General features: G+C 35.0%; 1 protein-coding gene across 2 annotated transcripts in view; it reads right to left on the bottom strand.

The window, feature by feature from the left end:
* nrg3a (neuregulin 3a) overlaps positions 1-25741 on the bottom strand; it is a 1091065-nt gene that overhangs the window by 97087 nt on the left and 968237 nt on the right. For both annotated transcript variants that reach the window (XM_030156113.1, XM_030156114.1), the window contains 2 exons: positions 25496-25519; positions 888-990 (listed from right to left, as the gene is read on the bottom strand). In XM_030156113.1, coding sequence (XP_030011973.1) covers positions 888-990; positions 25496-25519 — 127 coding nt within the window. The remainder of the gene's footprint in view (positions 1-887; positions 991-25495; positions 25520-25741) is intronic.

The raw sequence follows: 25741 nt of genomic DNA, 5'->3' as shown, positions 1-25741 counted from the left end.
TTAACATATAAATAATGACAACTCCAAATGTTTCTGTTTGTAAATGTAAATATTTTCATGTATTTACACTAAAACAAAGTATAATTTCATAAAAAATGTGATTAGCCTGAACAATTTATGAACAACCTGAAATGTCTTAAGAGAAGTAAGTACAATTTTAACAATATTCTGCCTGTTATTAAATGTTTTGTGTGTTTGTAGATCCACCGTGATTTATAAGTTATAATGTACATGTGCGAATGATAAACTGAGGCAGAATATCGTTAAAATTACACTTATTTTTTCAGTTTGTTCATGCGATTCACATTGATTGAAAGGCTAGTTTGTAGATGTAAACCTTTTCATAATGTAAATTTACTTTTTTCACTCTAATACATAGAGGAAAGTTTGGAGTTGACCTTATTTATATTTTGTTATGTTATAATTTTACTGGTTCGGCCCGCTTCAGATCAAATTTAGCTGAATATGGCCCTTGAACTAAAATGAGTTTGACACCCCTGCTCTATAATGATGAACATTGTATAAAACCTGAACCTGACATTTTACTGTATGTCTAAGGATTAAAGATCTTAATAAAACTGTGTATTTCCCATCTACCCCTACACATTCAGAGTGATGCTGCTCTAGATGCTACCTAGTACATTACCCAGGGTAATTAAGCACACATTTAGGACATATTTGTGTCATTGTCGTATAGGTTTATACAAATAAATGTACAAGTTTCCCTTCAAATGTGTAAATATTTCATGTATGTAAACTCAGTATATGTGAGTATTTGCATATACAAAATTTACATAAATGAAATATTTATACAGGGACACTTATTAAACTGTCACTGTTTCTCTAGTTGTTTGCATGTTGTGTGTGTGTGTGTGTCTCCATCTCACTTGTTGCGGCAGTAGAGGGCCATGCAGAGAGTTCCCAGGAGGCTGATTGCCATGGCGATGGACGTGATTGACAGCACCTGTCTCTTGTAAACCTCTTTGCTCTCTGTCAAGGGGACAAAACAGAGAATCCACATTAATGTTTGAACAACACACTCATGGGAAATAAGGTCACATCACATGCATTGTCTGTTGGTTGGTGAGATGAAGTAAACCCAAAGACAGAAAAGAGACAGGGGTTTTATTTGTGATAATCCCACAGTCAATATTCATAGAGTTAACACTAAATTAATTCTTTACAACATTATCACTGTATCACGGAATTAAACATGGTTCTGAGATTTGTACTTACCCATGTTTAATTTCTAACTGTGTTGTTTACAGCACCCAAACAGCCATTTTAAATCAGCAAACAACCAGTTGCAGTGTAACAGCTCTCTGGGGCTTTTTGGTATCTGCCTTGCAGATTCTCTCCTGTATAAGTGTAATTAGTTTTGTGATAAATAATCCAAATAACAGTGAAATAAAATAACATCTATAAACCCATTTACAATACACAAACACCTATTTACAATTCTCCAGCAAGACCTGCTAGTCTTAGTTACCGCACAGCCCTTCAGCTCATTTTATCGGCTCTACCGCATCGAGTAATGGTCCGATAGACACTGACTGCTTTAGAAATAGATGCCACATGTAATGGAGCTTGAATACATGAAGACAAGAAGAGTTATGGCACGGACGGACGCCATTAGTGGAGAAAAATGGAGCCTGTCTTGTTTGCTACGAACAAGTAAATCATAGTTGCCTTCAGATACATTAATAGGTGATCAATCAAGTTTTATTTAGGGGCTTTATTTAAGGCTCAGACCTTGGAAAAGCATGGAGATGACACGAGGTGTTTGGTTTTACATTGAGATGATTGAGAGAACTTTTTTTTTTTTTGCCGGGGTTGGGTGTGAAAACTACAAGTTCATAATGGGACTAACACAATGCAACCACTGGCTGCAGACACTGTGCCATATTCAAGGGTATCCTGACATGGGGAGGGTCACTAATTCACAACATCAACATTTCCTGTGTGGGAATCCCTCTGCACAAGCTTATTATTGTAGCGTCTGAGCTCTGATGCTCACACACAATTCACATAACCCAACATATAAATGCGGTATTTCACACAGAAGTTGTCGTACAAAAATAACCGCTGCCACACTATTTATTAGTGAGTTGTCAGTGCCTTCGCCTGTTTGTTTCTGTTTCCTCTGCTCTTTCATTTGATCATGTGCCTTTTTTTTCTGTCAGCGTCTAACTTGTGTTTGGGGCCAGTGTTGTTTTGATGCTGCTAATCAGCCTGAGTCATCACATCGGTTCATCGGCTGTAATTATATCATTAGAAGGAGCTGGGGGCTGTCCCATGGGACAACACAGAGGTCTGCTGCAGGGAAAATAGAGGGCGAGGGAGACGCAGAAATACAGACTGAGAGATGAGAGGACAGGAAAACGGAAAAGGAAGGAGGACAACGAGATAAAAGGAGCAGTAAGGGATGACTGCATGCCAATACTTCCTCCTGATGCTGCACAGATTACAGTACACCTGTCTATCGACTTGGATTGATACCAAGAACTGACAAAAAAAACTGACAAAAAACAAACTATCACGTTGGATATGTGGACTCATGCACCTGTTTTTTTTTTTTTTTTTACAGTTTTTTTTAATTTTCCCTTTTATTTATCCTTTATATGTTGCATATATTTCTTCTTTCCATGGTATAGAGTTGGCTTTTGCATATTTTCAGTATTTCATTGTGATTTCATATATTTTCAGAAATTTTCAGTATATATTTTCAGTATAATTGAATGTGATAGTTTTTATATACATTTTTTATACATTTATACTTCTTTTAACAATGACAATAAAGACCTATTCTATTCTATTCTATTCTATTCTATTCTATTCTATTCTATTCTATTCTGGTGCTAAAAAAGAAAAAAAGACAGAGCTATAAGTCAAATCTTAGATGTTAATGATTATGATGTTTATTCTATTAGTAACAAATAATGTAAGCTGACGGTTAACTGTTACCCGTGGTAACGCCACCAGGAACAACTACTTTGTTTCTATTTTTCACACATATTTCAGTTACACAATGTAAGTACTGTCAAATGAGTTCATTCTAATTTGGTATATGTCTATTTTGTTCATTGTTCTGGCTTGAAGTCAAAGGACAGTATTTAAAACGTTATTATGTTAAGTTATTTGATGATGAGAATGGGGGTGGGATTAAATACGTTTTTCTTCTTCTCACTCCTTTTCAAGTGTAGATGAATGATTTTGGAATTTTGAATTTGCATGTATTCTGTAAACGCTCAAAATAAACAAACGAATGAATGAATGAATGTTATGGATAGAACTAAGCTTAGTTAAACATAAAATCATTAATTATCAAGCTCTTTTAATTGACAATGACTGTTATGAACCGCCCACTGAAAATGATAGCAAAAATTATTTTTGCATTCAGCACTAATTATTATTATGAATAAATCATTCCCCTTACTGTATGTTTCATCATTTTTAAGTTACCACCATCAAACACCTATATTTTGCAGTTAAACAAACTTTTTTGTGTGTTATGGCAGAAAATTGCGCTTTTATGCATGTCCAACTGTTCAGAACTGCATCAATGAACCATCTGCTGATTATCTTTGAGACACATTCAGGATTATCCAAAAATTGTCACTACAGTCATGAAACTACAGACCATGCAGCCGTGAAGAAGAGGGATGCAGGTTTTCTGAAAGATGATTTTATATATATTATGTTTACTGATATCTAAATACTATTTTGGGCATTAACAGATTATACATATTATATTTGAATGCTGAAATGCACTATAATTTTTTTTTTTTTTTTTTTTTGGTTGTTGGAAGCCAGTTTGCCCTTGCAATTTTTAAATAAATGTGTCTATTAATTTTTACCTACTTTACATTTAATCAAAACACAGTGCAGATTTCATTACATTTTAAATGAAATAAAACAGGAGTTTTATATTACTCAAATCCAAACATTATTACCACTTTGATGTACTAATATTTCATCTGATGAGATATGAATGTGCTTATTAATAAAAAAAAAATAAAAAATAAAAAGCATTAATCGGCTAAAAGTTGCTTAGAGGTCTTATTTATGTCTTTGTGCATAAGAAATCAATATAAGTGAATCACCAAAGGAACTTTGTGTTGGTAAATGCAAGTTACGCAAATTTACAGGATTTCAGTTCTGTTTAACATGTTGATGGTCATATGAACTATGTTTTCAGGTCAAAAATGTCCAGTTTCATCACAATTAATGCTATACTTTCATGTCACAAATGGCCAAGTTATATTTTAACTGAATTTACCTGAAAAACAAATATTCTATTCTTTTAGATTCCCCAGTTTTTCTTACAAGAATATATACTACATATCACATGCTTTATTTTTACAGGTTGCAATATGGAGTATGGTGCTGATCCATCCTGCTTATGTTACGCACATACATTAAGAATGTCACAAGTCACTTTTTTAAATCAATAGTTTTCTAATAATAAGCATTTTTATAAAGAAATAACAATTCTATATTGTTATTTACTCTTTAGTATGATGATAAACTATACAATAAATAATTTGGATCCTAGTTTTTGCACAGGGATCATTTGTGGAAACGGTGACATGGCTGCCGAGCATCAGTATGATGGGATCTGTAACAACCATGTCACATCCGTCCACTGTCACATTTTGTGTTTTTGTGTCAGCTGTTATTGTTTTAGATCCAGAATACTAACATTTATGAATAAGAGCATGATTAGCAACAGTAAGTATATAAGTTTATTACTAATACAGTACTGGTACTGGTTTCTGAAAATATAGCTTCCACTGTCAAATAATGTCAGTAGTCTGTGCACAAATGTATTAGCATTATTTCAACACAGTTCTATGCATTTCTTACAACTTTTTTTTTTGTTAAAAATGGTCACTCACTTGACCACCTAAGTAAATTTTAGCTGATATATAAAAACACAAGAAAAGTGCAAACACAGAAATGCATATAACACTTATTCTTGGCTCAGGAGGATGTAGATATAAAACACTGAACAAATGTAGATGGAAAAAAAATCTGAGATTCTAACACAGGATGCTTTGACAACATAGTTACACCAGTAATGAAACTAGAGTTAGTTTTAAAGTTATTCTCCATTATCTGTACTCACAGACAGACTGACATGTTGTATGTTGTGCAGTGTGGTTGGTGTGTGGCCAATAAAAGTGATGCCAAGGTCAAACAGAAATTCAGATCTCCCCTCTACCCCTCCCACGTCCTTGTTTGGACACACCTACTGTATGCACAAACACACTCTCCTGATGTGAATAAATCATTCGGCTCTGGAGAGGAAAAGCATGTTCATGTTCCATCTGTGGGTCAGTCAGGTCACATCTTCTATTTATTTGCACTTCACACCTCCAGTTCTGCCCATCAGAGCCATGCAAGTCACTTATTTACAGCAACGCTATAGAAAAATACGGTTAATATTTCACAATGAAGGTGGTAGCAGCCGCAAAATAGAAGTGTTGCTGTGACCCTTTTGTACAGATGTAATAAAGTACAGTCAGTATGTGTTTACAGCAGGCATGTTTCCATACAGGGGAGTTAGCTAAAAAGACACAAATGAATAAGTGATGTAGCCAGTACAGAGTGTTCCCTGTGTTAGCCACAAATATACTACATTTCAAGGCTTTATGGACCTTTAGAGTGCTTTTTATCACATATATATTTATATATATTATGTCCAAACACATTAGATTGACCTACATATGGTACTGATTCAACAAGTGTCTGTTCTTTGAGGCCATAATAATATAAACATGAAAAAAGACAGGAAATCAATTTCTTTAAATGACAGAGATGAGATGACCATCACAGAGAAACGTGAGCATATGACTAACATTAGATAGATAGATAGATAGATAGATAGATAGATAGATAGATAGATAGATAGATAGATAGATAGATAGATAGATAGATAGACTTTATTTATCCCAGTGTAGCAGCAGCATGACACACATTCAATAACAATATAAAACCACAGCAGATATGAGTAAAGACAAATATAACACAAGAGCAAACACTATACACTGTACACCAGGGGTGTCAAACATGCGGCCCGGGGGCCAAATCCGGCCTGCCAAAGGGTTCAATCCGGCCCGTGGGATGAATTTGTGAAATACAAAAATTACACTGAAAATATCAACAATCAAGGATGTTAAAATAATTTTAGGTCAGTTAATTCTAAAGTGGATCTTTTTGTTTGTAGTGTATGTTAAAATGTGACAAAACATCAAATTAGCAGCATTTAATGTTTTTATTTCATAGTTTTCACACAGTATATCGGTAAATACATGTTTCTTTGCTTCAAAAATTACACACATGGTGTCCAGCTTGGTGGACATTTTTGCAACTCCATGAAAAACAGCTTCATAAAAAATAAAAAATAAATAATAATAATAATCGCATTGTTTTTTAATGCCCAAAGAGGAATAAAGAAAAAAAAAATCTTGATTAATGTTCTCATAATTCATGCATGAAAGGGTTAATATAAGAGGTCAGACATTGTCCCTAAACACCATTAAAAACTGGGACACAGTTTTGTTTTGTGCAGATTTACCAGGATGCTCTCTATAGCTTTTTACTTTTCAAACTGCACATATTGCATCTACATCATGGGAAGGTTGAACTTCACACACTAACTGATTGTCATTGTGCACTTCGGTTTATTACTAGCTGTAATCGCCTCACTCATCACTGTGAACTATATGATAAAGCTGAGCGGCCATCTTTGAGCTTGCAAAGGTTCACCCTCTGGTTGACCTTAATCTATAAAGCTCTTCTCGGTAAAGTTCCGTCATAACTATCCACACTTCTTCAAAGAACCACTCGCCACTATTCTTTACAGACTTTTGAAATGTATTACTTGAATGTACTCAGAATTAGGACTGAACTGGGGAAGGGAGCGTTCAGTTTGGCTGCCCCCACTGCCTGGAATACCCTTCAACTGGAGCTGGAAATACCTGGACTCATGTCACTCCAAGCTTGTCTTTCTGTCTTTTGGACAAGACAGCCAGAGTCAATTGGACAGCGTGTGTGTTTTTAATATGCTGTTGACCTCAAATATGTTGGACTTCAAAAAAATTGTTCAAATTGCACTTTAAATACCGTCGAACTTTTCTAATTATTACTAAATTATTGTTTGTTTCAATTCATTGTTATTAACTGTCTTTTAAAACCTGTATTGTTTCATGGCTGATGGTTTGTCGTCTTTTCATGGTCATCAGATATGATCCAATTGGACATTCAGAGGAAACACCATCATCATCTACAACAGCGGTTCCCAACCTTTTTTGGCTCGTGACCCCATTTTAACATCACAAATTTCTGGCGACCCCAGGCACTTAACATGGAGACTTTTTTTTTTCTAAAATTAATTTCCTTTTGATCATGAAATAGTTTGCTATATGTTGCAAATAAACGTTAATTTTAGACAACATTTAGGCTATATAATGTATATTATTATGGACGGAGGCAGAAAAGCCAGGTGTAGATTACTACACAAAGTAAGAATTTGATTTTCCTTGGTCGGGATATGTACAGTCAGTCCAGCTTGGATTTACAAGGCTGACAGTTAATACTGAACAAACAAGAACTCAAACTATGAATTATGAAAGAGCTGCAGCATCTGAAACTGACTACAATGAACATTTGAAAGAGAAACAGTACCACAGTGCTTCAGAGTTTTTCATGTTTTTTTATGTACTGTGATTGTCTCTGTCAACTCACCATATATTTTTTACTAGTAAGTTTTTATTTTTATTTTTATCAATTACTAGAAATTTCAGGCGACCCTATTTGAAGTCCAGGCGACCCCCCGTGGGGTCCCAACCCCAAGGTTGAAAAACACTGATCTACAACATTGATTCACCCACGGAGTTTAATCACTGATAGTGGATAGAGACACTTGCTTTTGCATTGAGTTATTGATATTTTCTCTGAAGAAAAAAACAAAAAAACAAAAAAAAAAGTTTTCTTGAGTTTTCTGTTTTTGATACAATATTCCTCAATTTTAATCTGAGCTTTGATGAACATCTACACGATCAGTAAATGAAATGTAGGAAAACACCTGATTTTCACTCAAAAACTGCAGAATACGTACATAATATATTTATTTTTTTAATTTTTTTTTACTTCTCTTGTCCAGCATCATAACAGCAGAATGGAAGTCAAATTTGCTTTGCCAGTGGAAACCTCATAAAGTATGTGAGGCTCCCCTTGATATTCTACTGTCTTTATTATGAGTTTTGTTGAACCATATTTCGATGAGAAGGAGAAGAAAGGGGGAGAAGAGAAGAAAAGAGTGAAGGGGGGAGAAAAAGGAAGAAGAAGATGACGAGGACCCTCACAAGAACATATCAACAATACTAACAATAACAACCATGGTGATAATTATACTGGTAACAATAACTAGAACTAGAACTGAGTAAACTGGGTGGGAAAAAAAAGGAAGAAATTACAATGAAAAAAAAAAAAAAAGACCTATTAAATGAGAGCTATAAGAAAGGAAAACATGAACAAAATATCATAAATAAATAAAAATAAATATGTTAACCCTTTCATGCATACTGGTCACTACAGTGGACAGTTATTCAAAGTTGTTCTCTTGTATATTCATGGATTTTGTTGTTTTAGTTCCATATCAGCCAATACTGTGGATGTTTATGCATCATCCCGTACACTGTAATTCATACCATTTCTGTAACTTTGCTGTTCTTGATCAACCTGATCTGCACTAACATGTTTGAGTGTAAATCAATTGCTAATTGTTATTAGACTGTAATTGACAGTGATTTTTTTTTAAACAATTTTTAAAATTTTTTTGGTATATCTGTGTGAGTAATAACTAGTGTTATCCTCCTGAGACCCAGGAAAGGAACATTTTTGGCTTTTTTACATTGAATAATTGTCTTGATTGGAAACAGCATGATACAACAATTTTTTCGGATAGATTTTTTTAAATTATTTATGGAATGTCCTTTGCAGTGGGCAGCATTTTGTTTTGCTTTTTGTTTTTTTTTGTTTTTTTAATAATAAAGCTGTAAAATTCTTGTACCCTACAGAGGACAAAATGCATTGCCGGGTCTTAGGAGGTTCTGGAATGTTAAAATGTGAGAACAGGTTAGCAGCATTTAAAAAATGTGTTTCATAGTTTTCACACAATATGTCAGTAAATGCATGGTGTACAGCTGACTGGGCATTTTTGAAACCCCATGAAAAATACGTTCATAAAAAAAAACAAAAAACAAAAAAAAAAAAAAAACAATCACATTGCTTTTTTCACGCCTAAAGAGGAAAAAAGACAAACACTCAGGGAAAAAAATCTTGATTAAGGTTCTCATAATTCATGCATGAAAGGGTTAAATATAGAGAAAAAAAAAATATTTTGGAACTGCCACAAAAGTTGCTTTGGGTCTTTATGGGTTCAAGAAAGAATTACATCTGTGTCAAGTAAAACTAATCTCCAGGACCCAAATGAAGGTAGAATTCTGTATTAAACTCTTCCCTCATTTTGCGCCTCAGTAAAGTGATGTTAGACCGTAATATATTTCATCTTACTGCTTTTTAAGTGAGCGGCAATGCCAGGTTTGTGAGTCATTCAAGGATTTTTATCTAATGTTTTGGACATATGGATGAATCAGGCTGCTGGCAGGCACTGACACTGTCAAGGTCTGTTGCAGATATTAGGTTTATTTAATTGTGTTGTATCTGTACAGCAGTAAATTAGTCTGTGGCTTCAACTTTGAGGGCAGTAAAGTTTAATGTTTACTGGCAGCATATTAGAATTGATTCAAGGTTGACAGCAGAAAATGGCTTTGTAGAGGTAACAGAGTAGAGGATATCTGAAGTTTTCAGTGGCAGCTGCATAAATACAGAAGTGCACTGCAGTGAATTTTAATCACAGCTAAAGACTGTATTTCAGATCAATAATGTTTCCAGTTTGGGGAAAAATCCAGTCAGTTCAAATGTCATCAACCTAAGGCCCAAGTACATTCGACTACAGCTGTACAATGTATTGTTTGAGCATTGTGACATTGCAGGTCCTGCAGTGTAGGAGGCAAATGAACTCAACATGTTCTCATCTAATTTCAGCCTGGGTACCTGACACACACTGCGCACAGCGATCCACCAATCACAATCATTCTTAATCAGCAGGGATGGGAATCGATAAGAATTTAACGATTCCGATTCCATTATCGATTTTGCTTATCAATCTGATTCCTTATCGATTCTCTTATCAATTTTCATTGGATGAGGGAATAAAACAGTACAAATGGGTGTGTTTGTGTAACAGAGTTAAGGTATATAGTGTGGGATTCCACTTGCCATTGCTGACTTTTGTTGTGTTAATTCCAATTTTATTTTGGGGACATGAACCCCACACCCCTTCAAACCGGGGTCGTGCACCCCAGGAGATAGCAGCAGTTTTGTCGTTCTCTCCTGGTGAGTGTACGCATGTTGGTCCTGTCTTTATTTTACATTTTTAAATTTTCTTTATGTCATATTTGAATAGGTGTTGTGTGCCGTTGTGCTGGTGTCATGATTGGCTTTCGGTTGAGTATTTTTTTTTTAAATTGCAATGTTCTTTGTGTATGTGCGTGGAGTTAGCTAACTGTGATTTTCATTTTTATTTTTTTTTATTTTTAGCCTCAAGATGGACTGCAGGGTTTTCATTTAATGTATGTTTTTTTTTTTTTTTATGTGTGCCAGGTATGTATTCTATTTACTTTATATTTACAATGTTAGTTAAAGTAGCAGCAGTTTTGTCCTTCTCTCCTGCCTCAAGACGGACTGCAGGGTTTTCATTTAATGTATGTTTTTTTTTTTTATGTGTGCCAGAATAAACTGGTGAACAAGAAAAAAAGGATTGTGTGGCAAAAACTCTTTGGCAACGCATCTGTACAGCCGCTACATTTGCATTAACTGTATGGGCACGTAGAGTGAAAGTGAAACTAAAGACGCTTTACTAATTCCTCTGTTGCCGCATTTCTACTACGTGGAACTGGTTCAACTCGTCCCATCTCCCGTTGCTGTGCACCTCATTTCCTTTCCCCTACCTTCAGAAACTTGTATTTGAGGGGATACGACGTTTTTTGCCCGCACCAGAACTGGAACTGGGCCTGGATGACGTCCTGCTGCTAGATTCACAAGTGCCGCTAAGTAGCGTGTGAAATGAACCATATGCTGTAGACAAATGTTTGAACATATTGGAGGGATTCCACCCTTTTGAAGAAATGGAATCTTTGCAACTGTTCCAAGTGGACCTAGTGTTGACTTTTTAGACCATTTCTGCCTCATGTTGGCTACGTTCTGACCAAAACAATGCAGCGTACGTGTGACTTCATCGCGCATGCACAATGAAGGCGGAATCGACAAGCAGAGTCGTTAACCAGGCAGGCAAACGATTCCAAGGAATCAAACTACTGGGATCCGGTTCTCAAAAAGAACCGGTTCTTGATTCCCATTCCTATTAATCAGTTATTAATCAGTTGACCACGCCTCTGCACATGGAGGTAGTCGCTGGTAACAACAATGAAAAATGAGCAACGAACAACGGAAAATCACTGAAAACAAAGACTTGGTGCCAAAAAGAAAAGCAACGTCAGTTATCTGGAATTATTTCAGCTACAAGAAGGATGGTATTGAAACCTGTTCTGTGTCCACACTGCCTGTCAACACAACAAGAGGAAACACAACTAATTTGTTTGACCATTTACGTAATTCAAGTAGTTTTTCATATCGTAATATATATCGCAGAGTTTTTAAAAAATCGCTGTCCACTCCACCATAAACAAACCATTTGCTGGTAGGTAACTCGGGCATCTTCAGAATTTTGTCACTACATGCTTTGAGGGAAGCGGAGCTCCAGCCGATTCTGTATCATGTTTGTTTTGGCCATATGATATCATATGTTGCACTTCCGCTGCGCAAACCTCCGCTTCCCACAATGCACATCGCAACAAAATTCCGAAGATGCCCGAGTGACCTCTGTTTGTAAACAAATGGTTCGTTTATGGTGGAGTACACCTCGAAATTGTTCACAGTGAGGGAAGAGATTCCCTTGAATGGTTTAACATTTTTAGTGGCCACCATAGGGGAGGCTGAGGTAAGGGGTATTCACTTAGTTGTAATCTGCACTCTCACCACTAGATTCCACTATATATCTCATAGTAAACTTTTAAACTATTGTTTATTTACTTCTTGGATTAAAACAGTTCAGATGGCAATAGTGGCTGGGCGCACCCTTAGGGATAGGGTGAGGAGCTCAGTCACCAGGGAGGAGCTCGGAGTAGAGCCGCTGCTCCTCCGTGTCGAGAGGGGCCAGCTGAGGTGGCTCGGGCATCTGTTTCAGATGCCTCCCGGACGCCTCCCTGGGGAGGTGTTCCGGGCATGTCCCACCGGGAGGAGACCTCGGGGAAGACCCAGGACACGCTGGAGAGACTATGTCTCTCAGCTGGCCTGGGAACGCCTCGGGGTCCCCCCGGAAGAGCTGGAGGAGGTGTCTGGGGAGAGGGAAGTCTGGGCATCCCTGCTTAGACTGTTGCCCCCGCGACCCGGCCCCGGATAAAGCGGAAGAAAATGGATGGATAGATGGCAATAGTTTTTTTTCCTTTTGACCATTTTCAGACAGAGTTATATTTGTAAAACATTCTTTATACATGATTTTTTAAAATACATTTTTAAGCATTAGCATCACATATTAGAAGGTTACTGATGATAAGGACTGAGTCATAACTCATGCTCTTCCATGGCTTAATGTCAATAATATATCAATAATATATTTCAAAACTTGAAATCTTTATTGCCTGAGTGAAAAAACTCATTTATATAAAATAAGTTTAAAGTTTAAAGTGGGATTTTTTTTTTTTCTTTTCATAACAAAGCCATAACAGAGCAGTGGAGTAAACTGGAGTGGGTAATGATTTTTTTTTTTTTTTTTTTTAAGACTTATGTGTCTTAATGACAACATAATGGGCAATGATGTCATAATGTGCAAGAGCTGAATTGGAAAAGCTTGACCAAGGTTTGAGTGCTACTGTGCTTTATTGTGTATATCTCCCTCTCACACTATGCCAGCAGCTAAGACTGACAGGAAAGGATGAATGAGAGGAATGACATAACAAGAGCGAGGGCAGATCAGAGGGGGCAGACAGAGAGGGACGGGATTCTCAAGCGATTGCCTCACAGCTCTGAGCATTGGCTTTTCATGTGCTGGAGCCCATGCAGACTGCTGATGGCGGATAAAACCTTTATTTATGCAGGTCTGCCGTGCTAGAGTAAGCATGCTCTTTTGGCTGGTCACGGTCCTTTCCTCTATTACTTGGATGGCTTTATGCGCCCATTTACATACTGAATATATGAAGGGGACTGGGCCTTTTGGATGGTACTACTTTTTCTTTTTTATTATTACTTTACTTTCTTCAGTTTGCACATTCTGTCTCACCCCATGATCTGAAGAAAATTATCTAAAAATTCTAATCTATAGTCAACGGACCTGAGGGTGTTGGATTTCCTTTGGTTTGATGATACACATGCCCCCCTGAATCCTTTCTATTATTAAATTTCTATTATTGTCAGATTTTTTACCTAGCCATAAAATTATTCAGAACATTGAATGGATCTGTGCTTTGAATACTTTGCAAGCAGCACAAAACTACTCAGCAAATATGCCTTGACATTAGCACACCTCTGAAATGTTGCTCATTAACCCTGTTGCATCATGTTTTAAAGTTGCTTTACAGATGTCTTTTTTTTTTTTTTTTTGCTTGAAATTCTTTCTGTATTAAACCAAACCTTGGAATCTTTTCTTAACCAAGGCCAACTGCTGCCATTGACTAAATCGAACCATAAACAGCAGTTGCTAACCATTATCCATGTGTTTAGTAATGTGATCGTGGTAATGAGTTTTATGTGTTTGTCACGTTTTTAATTTAACCCTTTCATGCACTCCAGTGGACAGTTATTCTCCAGCTGTTCTATTGTATATTCATGTGTTTTGTTGTTTTAGTTCCATATCAGCCAACACAGTGGACGCTTATGCATCATCCCAAACACTGCAATTCATACAATTACTGTAACTTTGCTGCTCTTGATAAACCTGATCTGCACTAACATGTTTTAGTGTAAATCATTGCTAATTATTATTAGACTGTAATTAACAGTTTATTTTTTAAGCAAAATTTTTTTTTTTTTTTGCATATTATCTCCATGAAATGAGTAATAACTAGTATTAGAGTATGTTAATATATGAGAAAAAATAAGATTAGCAGCATTAAAAATAGTTTTCACACTGTATATCAGTAAATACATGTTTTTTGCTTCATAAATTAACCCTTTCATGCACAAATTATAAGAACCTTAATCAAGATTTTTTTTTTTTTTCCTGAGTGTTTTTATTCCTCTTTAGGCATGGAAAAAAAAAACAAAAAACAATGCAAGTGAAATTTTTTTATGACCCTATTTTTCATGGAGTTTCGAAAATGTCCACTCAGCTGGACACCATGCATTTAATTTTTGAAGCAAAGAAGCATGTATTTACTGATATACTGTGTGAAAACTATGAAATACATTTTTTTAATGCTGCTAATGTGATGTTTTCTCACATTTTAACATACTCTAATGTTAGTTATTACTCACTTTGTGGAGATAAGATGCAAAAAAAAAACCTTTTTGTTTAAGAAAACTGTTAATTACAGTCTAATATCAATAACAAGCAATTGATTTACACATGTTACTGCAGATCAGGTTTATCAAGAACAGCTAAGTTACAGTAATGGTCTGAATGTCAGTGTATGGGATGGTGCATAGGCTGTGTTGGCTGGTACAGAACTAAAAACAATAAAATCCATGAATATACAAGAGAACAGCTGGAGAATTGCTGTCCATTGTAGTGACCAGTATGCATGAAAGGGTTAAACACATGGTGTCCAGCTGAGTGGACATTTTTGCAACTCCATGAAAAATAGTTCACAAAAAAAAAAAAAAAAAATCAATCATGTTTTTTCTTTCATGCCTGAAGAGGAATAGAAATACTCTGAAAATTTTTTTTTGATTAAGGTTCTCATAATGCATTCATGAAAGGGTTAATGTAAAAAAGCTAAAACTGTCAATTTCCTGGGTCTCAGGTGGATATTATCTCCATGAAATGAGTAATAACTAATATTAGAGTATGATAAAATGTGAGAAAACATTAGGAATTTAGCAATTAGCGGCATTAAAAATGTTTTTATTTCATAGTTTTCACAGTTTATCACTTTCTGATGATGAGTTTTAAATACATGTTTCTTTGCTTCAAAAATTAAATGCATGATGTCCAGTTGAGTGGATATTTTATAACTCCATGAAAAATAGGGTCATAAAAAAAAAAAAATAAAATAAAAAATAAATCAATTGCATTGTTTTGACTAAAGATGAATAAAATCACTCAAGAAAAAAAATATTGACTAAGGTTCTCATAATTCATGCATGAAAGGGTTAATTCAGCTCAAACCAAACTGTTAGACCTCGACCATGGCTCTGTCACAGCCTAAACACAAAGCATATTAGCACAGTTTGTATCATCTGTGGTACTTTGTCTCATATTTCCTGTTGCCTGTAGAAGTACTTATGCATCAAAAACTATATGTGAGGATTTATGGATAAATGACATGGTTGGTATTTTACGTGGGAGGATTTGTTAGTAAAACAGCAGACAGATACTGCAAACTGTTGTTAGGGTTTGAAAAAAATCAGTAAGAAAAAACAAAAACTTGAACTTGTGACGTCTGAAAAGTTATCACCGCTTCTCATTTTGCATCGCATCTGTCTTCTTCTTGTTACTCATCTTCTCTCTCTCGTCTTTGACATTGAGCAGCACAGAGCTAATATTTTACAGTCAGAACACATTTCAGTCTCTGAGTTGTCAAAGTTGAGCATGGTTAAACTTTTTTTTTTTTTTTTTTTTACCTCGCTTCCATGTGTGAATGACAAAAATGTCACCTACTCCTCACCGCTGTCAGATGTGCACATTACACGCAAACATCTGGTTTGTTCCTCTTTGCTTTAGTTTGAAGTATCAAGCTGTTTTCTACAATACCTTCCATACCTTAGGGGTCCAGAGTAAGAGATTTTGGGGGCATTTAATTACAGAAATAAAACACAATATTCCTAATTATGTGATTATTAGTATATTATCGTGCATCTTTGCTTTACTGTGAGCATCTTGTGCAGATAATACATCACAAATAAACTGACCCTTGTGGGAGTTGTATATATATAAAAAAAGTACATTATCATGCAAAAATATGGGTTGTTTTGTTTTTGTTACCATAGAATGAGCCTTTTTCAGCTACAGATGGAGCCTCCAGAGACTCTATAGTACATCTACAGTAGCTTACAGTGGACTTCTAGTCTTATTTTCCATATTATAATATATAGCACCCAGGGGAATCACACTGAAAAAAATGATTAGTAATATTTATTAGGTTAACTGTCAGTTTTTATTTTCTAATTGTAAGTACCAATAGTCGCTTTTCCATTGGACATCTGCGCAAAACTTTACCAATATTAACTAAATGTCAAAAAAACAGAGGTGCACAATGTCGATTTTTCCATTAAATCACAAATGCGATGATTTCTTTATTTATTATCACGAGATGACACAAGAAGTCATTCCATAAACATGGTGACGAATGTAGATATGGTGTTGATTTACAGTTATATTCATTATTATTATATATTACCCCTCTATCATGTACTAAATTAAAAAAAATGTTTGGGTTTCCTGGTATGTCCACACATACCGACACGTTTCTTCTTCTTCGCTTGTTGTAATGTACGTCAATATCCGTTTTTTTTAATTCACCTGACTCTAGTTGCGAAAAAAGGTCTTTCCATTGCAGTTTTGCATGATATACCATTTGCGCTACAGCCAAAAAAACACCTCTTGCCACCGCAAAAACTTTTAATAAAAAAATGAGACTTGGCGAAATTGCCGTTTTTCCATTAGGTAAATTTTTATGCAAGTTATATTTGCGCAATTTGAGGATCAATGGAAAAGTGACTAGTGAGAACTAGAATTATTCAAGCAAAACTAAATATGTCATTCGTGTAATAAATAAAGTGTGTGGGAAGAGTAAGTTGTATAATGTATTTTCACATAATATTCAGTGGTTATAGTCATTACATATGAACCTAGAAATACCAAGTAATTTGTAAAAGGCAATTTAAACTGCAGAAAAAATATGTCAAATGTGCAAACGGTAGTTATATATTGTCCATTAAAAAAAGTTAGAAAAAAGTATTGTAGCAAGCCACACTGATCGTAATGGGGGCAGTTTGTGGCGAGTCATGTGACTCACGTACTTTACAGTGTCACTGAGTCATGTGACGGTGCGTTACCTTTGCAAGTTGTAAATATTTGCTAAAACCAAGTGTCTCTTCTGTGTTCTGTAGTTCTATGACTCATGTTCTGCCTATAGGGGAGAGTATCTGACCTAACTGGGTGGAAGGAATATTTCAGTTTGACACCATGACTGAACAGTCTGTGCTGCTGTCAGCGAGTCTGTGCTGTTTTTAAGAAGCGTGGTTTAATCAAAGTAAATATCATTATCTTTTCATAAGCATGTGGTGTAAATGGATCCAAGAAGTGCGACCAATGTTCACTCTCCCATAACTCTGTTCTACCAAAACGTCACAGTATTTAAAAATTACCTTGAAAAGCCTTTAGCTTTAGCTGCATTAGCATTAGCAGTTTTCAGTTTGAAGCAGTCAGAGTCTGAGTAAAACTTACAAAGAAGAACAAAGTAAAACTCAGTGACCATATTAATAATCATCAGTCAATTACCTGAGGTTTGCTAGTAAAATAAACATATATCTGCAAGCAGGCATGTAATGATTACCAGTATAATGATAAACCGCGGTAAAATTGCAGTATTACCATTTAAATTCTAATTATCATGATAACTGTGTTTGATTACTGCACTTTTTGGGGAAAAAAAACAAATGTAAAGCTATGCTTTTATGTCCAATAAGTTTTAATTTATTACAGTTTTGATATTCTCTACCTAATATTTGGAACCAAAATTCACTTTTAAAGTCTTTGAAAAGGTTCATTAGCATCTGTGTGTTATTTATGCAATAAAGTATATTCATTTTCCAAATCGGATTTGATATTTTTTGTGTGTTTTTTGTTCTTTTATCTTTTTATAGTAGGTTAAAGTGAAAAAAAAAAAAACAGACAGATGATATAGATGAAGTTGTGCTGAAAAAAAAAAAACCAAACATGGATATAGTAAACATTTGTTTATGTAGTATATAATGGAAAAATTAGAAGAACTAAAAACGGCCAAAATAGGCTCAGACCACTAAGGGTTAATATTTGAATGTTTCTGCAACAGGAAGTACATGGTGCCAATTATTTTATTTGTTCGTTTTTTGTTTTTTTTTAATACAACTTGGTTAAATTATTTCATTGTGTGTATAAGTACTTTTTGAACGTTTTGAACACAATTTTAATAACACAGCGATAATAATGATAACTGTGATAATTTTGGGCACAATAACCATGATATGAAATTTTCATATCGTTACATCCCTATCTGCAAGTAAACTTTACCTGATGATCGCCCTTGTAGAATTTACTTACAATCCTAAGTGCAAATACTTTCCTAAGTTTTCCTAAGTAAATAACACCCCCAGTTTTTTTCAGTGTAATATCCCCTCTGCTAAAAATCCCCGGACAGACCGACTCTGGCTCTAACGAAGTCCTGTTCATGATTTTTGCAGCCTCCATACTTGATGATGACGAACGTATTCCTTTGGTTGCAGTCCACAACTTTGGTACTAGATGTCACTAAATATTACACTTAAATCCTACGGAAGGAAATCAAAAGTCAGCATCACTTAAAATCTCTTCTGCTCCCAAAATAGTTACCAGCAACACTTTGCTCTAACATTGATTTACACCTCGGTAGAACATTCTCCAGTCAGAGCTCAGTGATCTCTGATGGAAAGGAAATATTGATGCCCCTATGATTGACTGGCTAGAAACAGTTAATTTTTTTTTTTCCTCTTTTGCCAAGCAATATGAAAAATGTATTAAGAGGAAGGCAGGATTGTAGAAGTCTTGAATATATTCTGTGTTTTATTAAGTTCTGGGTGGGTGATGTCCTGGGCGGAGGGATCTCAACCTTCAGACGTTTCATTTCTAATTTTAAACCCACATCCTGACTCTGTGGGGCACGGCTCATTTTTATATAAATCATGTATAAAGCTCAGAGTTGTCAGTGAAAAATATCATGGGTTCAACCAAATATTTTTAAACTACATATGAAAATAACCCATGTGCATACATAGCATGTGTCAGGGTTTTTTTCTTCCCCCAATGCAATTCCAAGAGAATTTCAGATTACAGCAGATCGTCAACTTCCAAATCACTACTTATTAATTTTATGCGTTTTTTTTAAATTTTTTTTTACATGCAATACCAAATATATTATCTTTCTATGGCCATTACAACCTGATTTTCCAGTATTTATGTGCATTTATATTCTGAAATGATGAGATTTAGCTCAACATTATTACAATAAAGTTTGATACAATACACAAAAGCTGATTTAAAATAAAATAATGTATATATAAAGTGAACAACACCTTATCCTGAATAACAAATTCACAGATTTATCACACATGGATGCTAATAACAGGGACATTAAAAAACACTTTGCTCAACCTCCATTTTGGTTTCCTTCCTGGTATTAGTGATTAACAACATAAGAGAGAATGGGCAGAAATTAAATTGACATTTTTAGAAGTAACTAAGAACTTTCTTTTTGTAGTGAGCATACATAATTAGTTGTCATTCTTATTTCTTCAGATACAACATGAAAACACAAAAGGTATGTGCTCAACTTTAAAAGACACATAAAAAAACGGAATTAAATGGGTTGTATTTGTATTTGTATTTATTTATTTAGCACAATAAAAACAGTGCAGGGAGGGAACGAAGCCCAAAGGGCAAGCACAGAGTTCCACTCCCATCATCTATTATAAAATAAAAAATAAAATGTACAAACATAAAAAAAACAATAATTAAACAACAATTAACAATAAAGAAAACACTGAAAAAGTCAGGACAGGAGATGTTTTTTCAGTGAGTTTTTGAAAGATGTAAATGACAATATAGACTTTAAAGACATGTCTAAATTGTTCCACAATTTAGGACCTCTAAATAAAATATTAAATTGATGACTAGATGTTCGACAGAAGGGTAAATGAAGATTGTCGCTATGTCTAGTTGAGTATAAATGTAAATCGGATGAAAAACTAAAAAAATTATGAAAAGTGTCCAGAAGATCTTGCTTATTATTGATAAACTTGTGCACAAATAAACATGAGTGATAAACACTGAGTTCATGAATGGGTAGTATTGAATATTTCCTAAAATTGGTGCAGATGGTTCATATCTACTACACAGTGAGATTGTTCTCAGGAATCTCTTTTGGATTATCGAGAGTTTGCTAAGATAAGTTGGATAAGTTCCTGACCAGACAATATTGCAGTAATTCATATATGGAAACAGAAAACTATAATACAAAGTCAAGTGAGCAGGTTGTAAAGTCACTATTTAATGTGACCCCTGACCCCATGAAGAATCACGCAAGAATCAGCTAAAAACATGTAAAGTGTTGAAGGAAACCTGGTATAAAACATCAGAATTAATGTAATAAATCTTATATTGTCTGATCAAAAGGGTTAAAGACATGTTAAGTGCAAAGGGAGGTCACACGGCAGTAATACTACCCCTTTGGTTTATAGAAGCTGATTTTTCCCTGAAACTTTTGTTTTTCCTGCTGTACATAAAGTATTTCTCATAAATCCAGATTTTATTAAAATACAGAGACTGAGAGGAGCATATGTGTGGTCATTAGAACTTTATTAAACCAACAAATGGAATGTTGGCTTCCGATTTTTGTACAGTACTGTACACAGTTGGATGTTATCTAAAGTAACTGTAATGCTTACTTATTATTCATACTTTTGTAGTATTTTGAGTACATTCCCGGTTTGGTAATCTATTTGTTGTTGCTGTTTGATTATAACAATAAAAATAATTCAGTATGATGATAATTGTCTTTTTGAACCAGCAATGGTAGTGTAAGATGACTAAACTAAGCTAAGTAAAGCATAGAAATGTTTAAATTTGAAAAGATCTTAGTCTTATTAATGTATTTTATTGCATAATGCAGGTGGCCTTATTACCAGTAACACTGCAGTACTTTAGTTTTTAGTGTTTTTTTAACATTATCTATCTGCGTTCATGATGTAACAGGTTTTTATTTAATCACAGGTGTTTTCAGATTGGTAGGAGGGTTAAAAATGTGATTGACAGTAAGTATATTTTATATTTGTGTGAGCTTTGTATAATACTATTTTGTTGACTGATAAATCACATACTGTTTCTATTGTCCCATATGCTGTCAAAGGACTTTTTCATTACCCCGCCCCCCGAAGAGGACGCAAGGGGTATTGTTTTTGGTTCGGTTTGTTTGTTTGTTAACACTTTAGCAGGAAAACTATCGGTTGAATTCATACCAAATTGGGTTGGTAGATTGCCAGTGACCCAGAATAGATGGGATTACATTTTGGGAAAAGCAGGTCAAAGTCAAAATTTTTCTGAATTAAAAAAAAAAAAAAAAAACATAAAATTTCCATTTACTTATAATGGCCGGAATTTGTCTACACTGTCTGTGTCTATGCTGACATCAGCACACGCAAAGACATGATGACATCAGCTGGATCAATGTCAAAATAAGCTACAATATGTGCGAGGGGCAGGGTTTGTTTTGCCAGGTAACACTTGTTATAATGATAATCAGAATTTTATTCTAAACTGTAAAAAACTTTGTGATTTTATCTGTGAAAATTGCTATATAAAAAAAATTTACTTACTTACTACTACTACTACTGCTAGTAATAATAATAATAATAATAATAATAATAATAATAATAATAATAATAATATACTGCAAAAATCAAATTCTTACCCAGTGTATTTTTCTCATTTCTAGTAAAAATATCTCATATCACTTAAAATAAAACATAATCATCTAAAAGGTAACTTTCAGCGAGATATAAGAACTTATTTTTAGACAACAGATCTTGAAAATCTTATTTCAAGACATCTTACCAAGATAATTTTCACTTGTTCCATTGGCAGATTTTTTTGCTTGAATTAAGCAAAAAAAAAAAAAAAAAAAAAAAAAAATCTGTGAAAATTGCTGTATAAATAAAATTTACTTACTTACTACTACTACTAGTAGTAATAATAATAATAATAATAATAATAACAATAATAATAATAATAATAATAATAATAATAATTATTATTATTATTATTATTATTATTATCATCTATCGTTGTTTAAATTGTGTCAGATGTGACCTGGATGCAGAGTCAGGTTCATCTATCTTTACATTTATTCCTCTGATTTGGACCAAGAGGAGAAAGCTGCAGAAGGAAGGTTTAGACCCGGGGTGTCAAACTCATTTTAGTTCAGGGGCCACATACAGCCTAATATGAAATAAAGTGGGCCGGACCAGTAAAATAATGTAAATAATAGGATAAGAGCTTAGAAATAATATCAACTCCAAAGTTTTCTCTATGTTTTAGAGTGAAAAAAGTAAAATTCCGTAATTAAAATGTTTACATCTACGAACCATACTTGAATGTAACATGAACAAATATGAACAACCTGAAAATTCTTAAGAAAAATAAGTGTAATTTTAACAACACTACACCTCAGTTTATCATGTATATATGTGCATCCCAACTTACAGATCACAGTGGAGCTACAAATACACAAAACATTTGATAATAGGCAGAATGTTGTTAAAATACTACATACTTCTCTTTAGACATTTCAGGTTGTTCATATTTTTTTGTGAAAAGCCAGTCTGTAAATGTAAACATTTTTGTGTAATTTTACTTTTTTGACACTAAAACAAAAAGAAAAACTTAGCTTTTTTTCCATTATTTATAGGTTATTATGATAGTATTTTAATGGTCTGACCCACTTTAGATTGAACATCCTTGATTGTTAATGTCTTCAGTGTAATTTTTACATTTCACAAATTCATCCCAGGGGCCGGATTGGACCCTTTGGCAGGCCGGTTTCGGCCCCCGGGCTGTGTGTTTGACACCTGTGGTTTAGACTCAAATCCTGTTGTTTTTTTCCTTCCGACTGCTCTAACTAATGACTTTTTCAAGAACCCTCATCTTAAGTATATGTATTTGTTCTGGATAAGCAAGCCACTCAGTAAAATACATATATATTTAACTCTCTATTCATTATGAGAGCTGAATGCTTTATCTTCTGGACGGAAACAGCGTCCAGTAGCACTGACATTGACAAACCACAGCTGAATGTGGGAGGTGCTTATCTATTTGTGCACTGCTTAACACAATGCTGGGGAAGACACTGGCAGGACTAGAGACATTAGCCAGGCAAAGAAAATGTGGCAGCCTGAACAATGTCGCAGAGGCATAAAGTCTCACACTGAATATAAATGGGAAAACCTGCAAGATAGCTCTGTGGAAAAGATCATCTGTCACTGCCAAGTTTGCATAGTCTCAGCAAGTTTCCCCCCCGAAAAAAGCTTTTGTTCATTTGACTGCAAATGCAGCGGTCACGCAGCAGAAAAAGCAGCAGCTTGTTTCTGTGGAATTTTACTTTGAGAGCACACAGAGGCGGCGATGTCAAACCGCGGAGGCCATTGACTCGTAGATGTAGGTTGATCCGCTGTTTTTCCACCGAGTCCGTGTGGAACGTGGCCAAATTACACCGAGTGAGAGAGAGAGAGAAAGAGGAGCTGCAGTTAACAACAAGCCTCCGTGTCGTTAACTAGCGTTCCTGAGCTGTGATACCCGACGCAGCGCCTGCTTATAGAGCCAAGAACTAGGAGAGAGGAGCTTGGCAGGGATGAGGAGGAGCTGCTGCCATCCTCCTCCCTGCACCAGCCTCGCAGAAATGTGAACAGGAGACGCGCAATCACTGGAGGAATCTCATCTAACTCACATTAGTAGAAAATAAGGGCTTCAGAAACACACTTCTGAACATTTGCCATGCATGTGCGAACACACACACACACACACACATATACACACACACGTACTAATGAGGAGAGCGTTTGGTAACAGTGCCAACATCATAAAAACTCCCTCACTGTACCCTGCCCGCCTCTCTGTTCTCACTGTTTCCAAGGAGACTGCAGCACATTGGTATTCTGAAGGGACACTTCATAAGCAATTGTGAGAGAAAGAAAGAGAAGGAAAGCAGGAGAGAAAGAGAAAGAAAGCAGAAAGATTGAGACGGTGCAGAAAAATACGTATGTGTAGAGAAAAGTACAGAGAGATAAAGACAGGAGCGCATATTTCAAAGAAATACTAAAAGGGCACGATGGGTGTGAATGTGTGATTGTACATATATACATACAGTAAGTGTTTGTTTTTAGACACATTTGCTATTACAGCGAATACATACAACGCACACACAAGCTGTTTTTGATGGCTGTCATGACAGACGCATGCACTGTATGTAGCCTATCACACAGCACGTTGTTGATCTAAAACAGGTGTGTCAAACTCATTTTGGTTCAGGGGCCATATTTAGCCTAATTTGATCTCAAGCGGGCCAGACCAGTAAAATAATGACTTAATAACCTATAAATAATGACAAATCCAAGTTTTTCTTTTTGTTTTAGTACAAAAAAAACCCAATTAAATTATGAAAATATTTACATTTTACAAAAAAGATGTGAATAACCTGAAAAAACTGAAATTTCATTTGAAAAATGAGTGCAATTTTAACAATATTATGCCTCGACTTGTTATTTATACATGTACATTACACACAATGTTACATAAACATTCGGTAACAGGCAGAATGTTGTTAAAATTTTGGAGTTTGGAACTAAAATTTGAACAATTTCTACAATATTACATCTCTTATTATTAACACAACTACAGATCACAGTGGATCCATAAATGCACAAAACATTTACTAACAGGCAGAATATTGTTAAAATTGAACATTTCAGGTTGTTCATCTTTGTTTATATTTATGTATTTATTTGCATTTTATTGTGAAAGAATAGTTTTGTAAATGTTAATATTTTCACAGTGTAATGTTATTTTTTTTACTTACATTTTTTCCACATAATTTTTCACAAAGAAAATTTGTCATTGTCATTATTTATGGGTTATTGTGTTGTTATTTTACTGGAGATCACATTGGTCTGTATGTGGAAACTGAACCAACATGATTTTTGACAACCTTGACTGTTCAGGTTAATTTTTGCACTTTCATCCTGTGGGCTGGAATGGAACCTTTGGCGGGCCAGATTTGGCCCCCGGGCCGCATGTTTGACACCTGTGATCTAAGATGAAGTGTTGTTTATGTGTACACATCCAAGACAACAAGAGGAGCTTCCTTACCCATAAACTCGATGCCCAAGTGATCTGCAGTTTCCGGCAGCGAGGAGGAGGAGGAGGAGAAGAAGGAGGGAGACAAAAAAGGAAGAGGAAATCAAGTTATTGTTAAGAATAGTGTGTGTTAGCAGTGTGTCACAGTGCATAAATAGATCAGCACTAACTCGTTGTGTGTTCTTTCATAGAAGCTGCTGTATCGGTATTTTCTTGCCCGATCACGTCACATAGAGTCGGGGGGGCACATGTTAGTGA

The sequence above is a fragment of the Sphaeramia orbicularis genome, chromosome 15, assembly GCF_902148855.1.
Source record: "Sphaeramia orbicularis chromosome 15, fSphaOr1.1, whole genome shotgun sequence".
Classification (NCBI taxonomy): domain Eukaryota; kingdom Metazoa; phylum Chordata; class Actinopteri; order Kurtiformes; family Apogonidae; genus Sphaeramia; species Sphaeramia orbicularis.
Note: the sequence above shows the minus strand (reverse complement) of the source record. Positions and strands in the feature narration are given on the sequence as shown.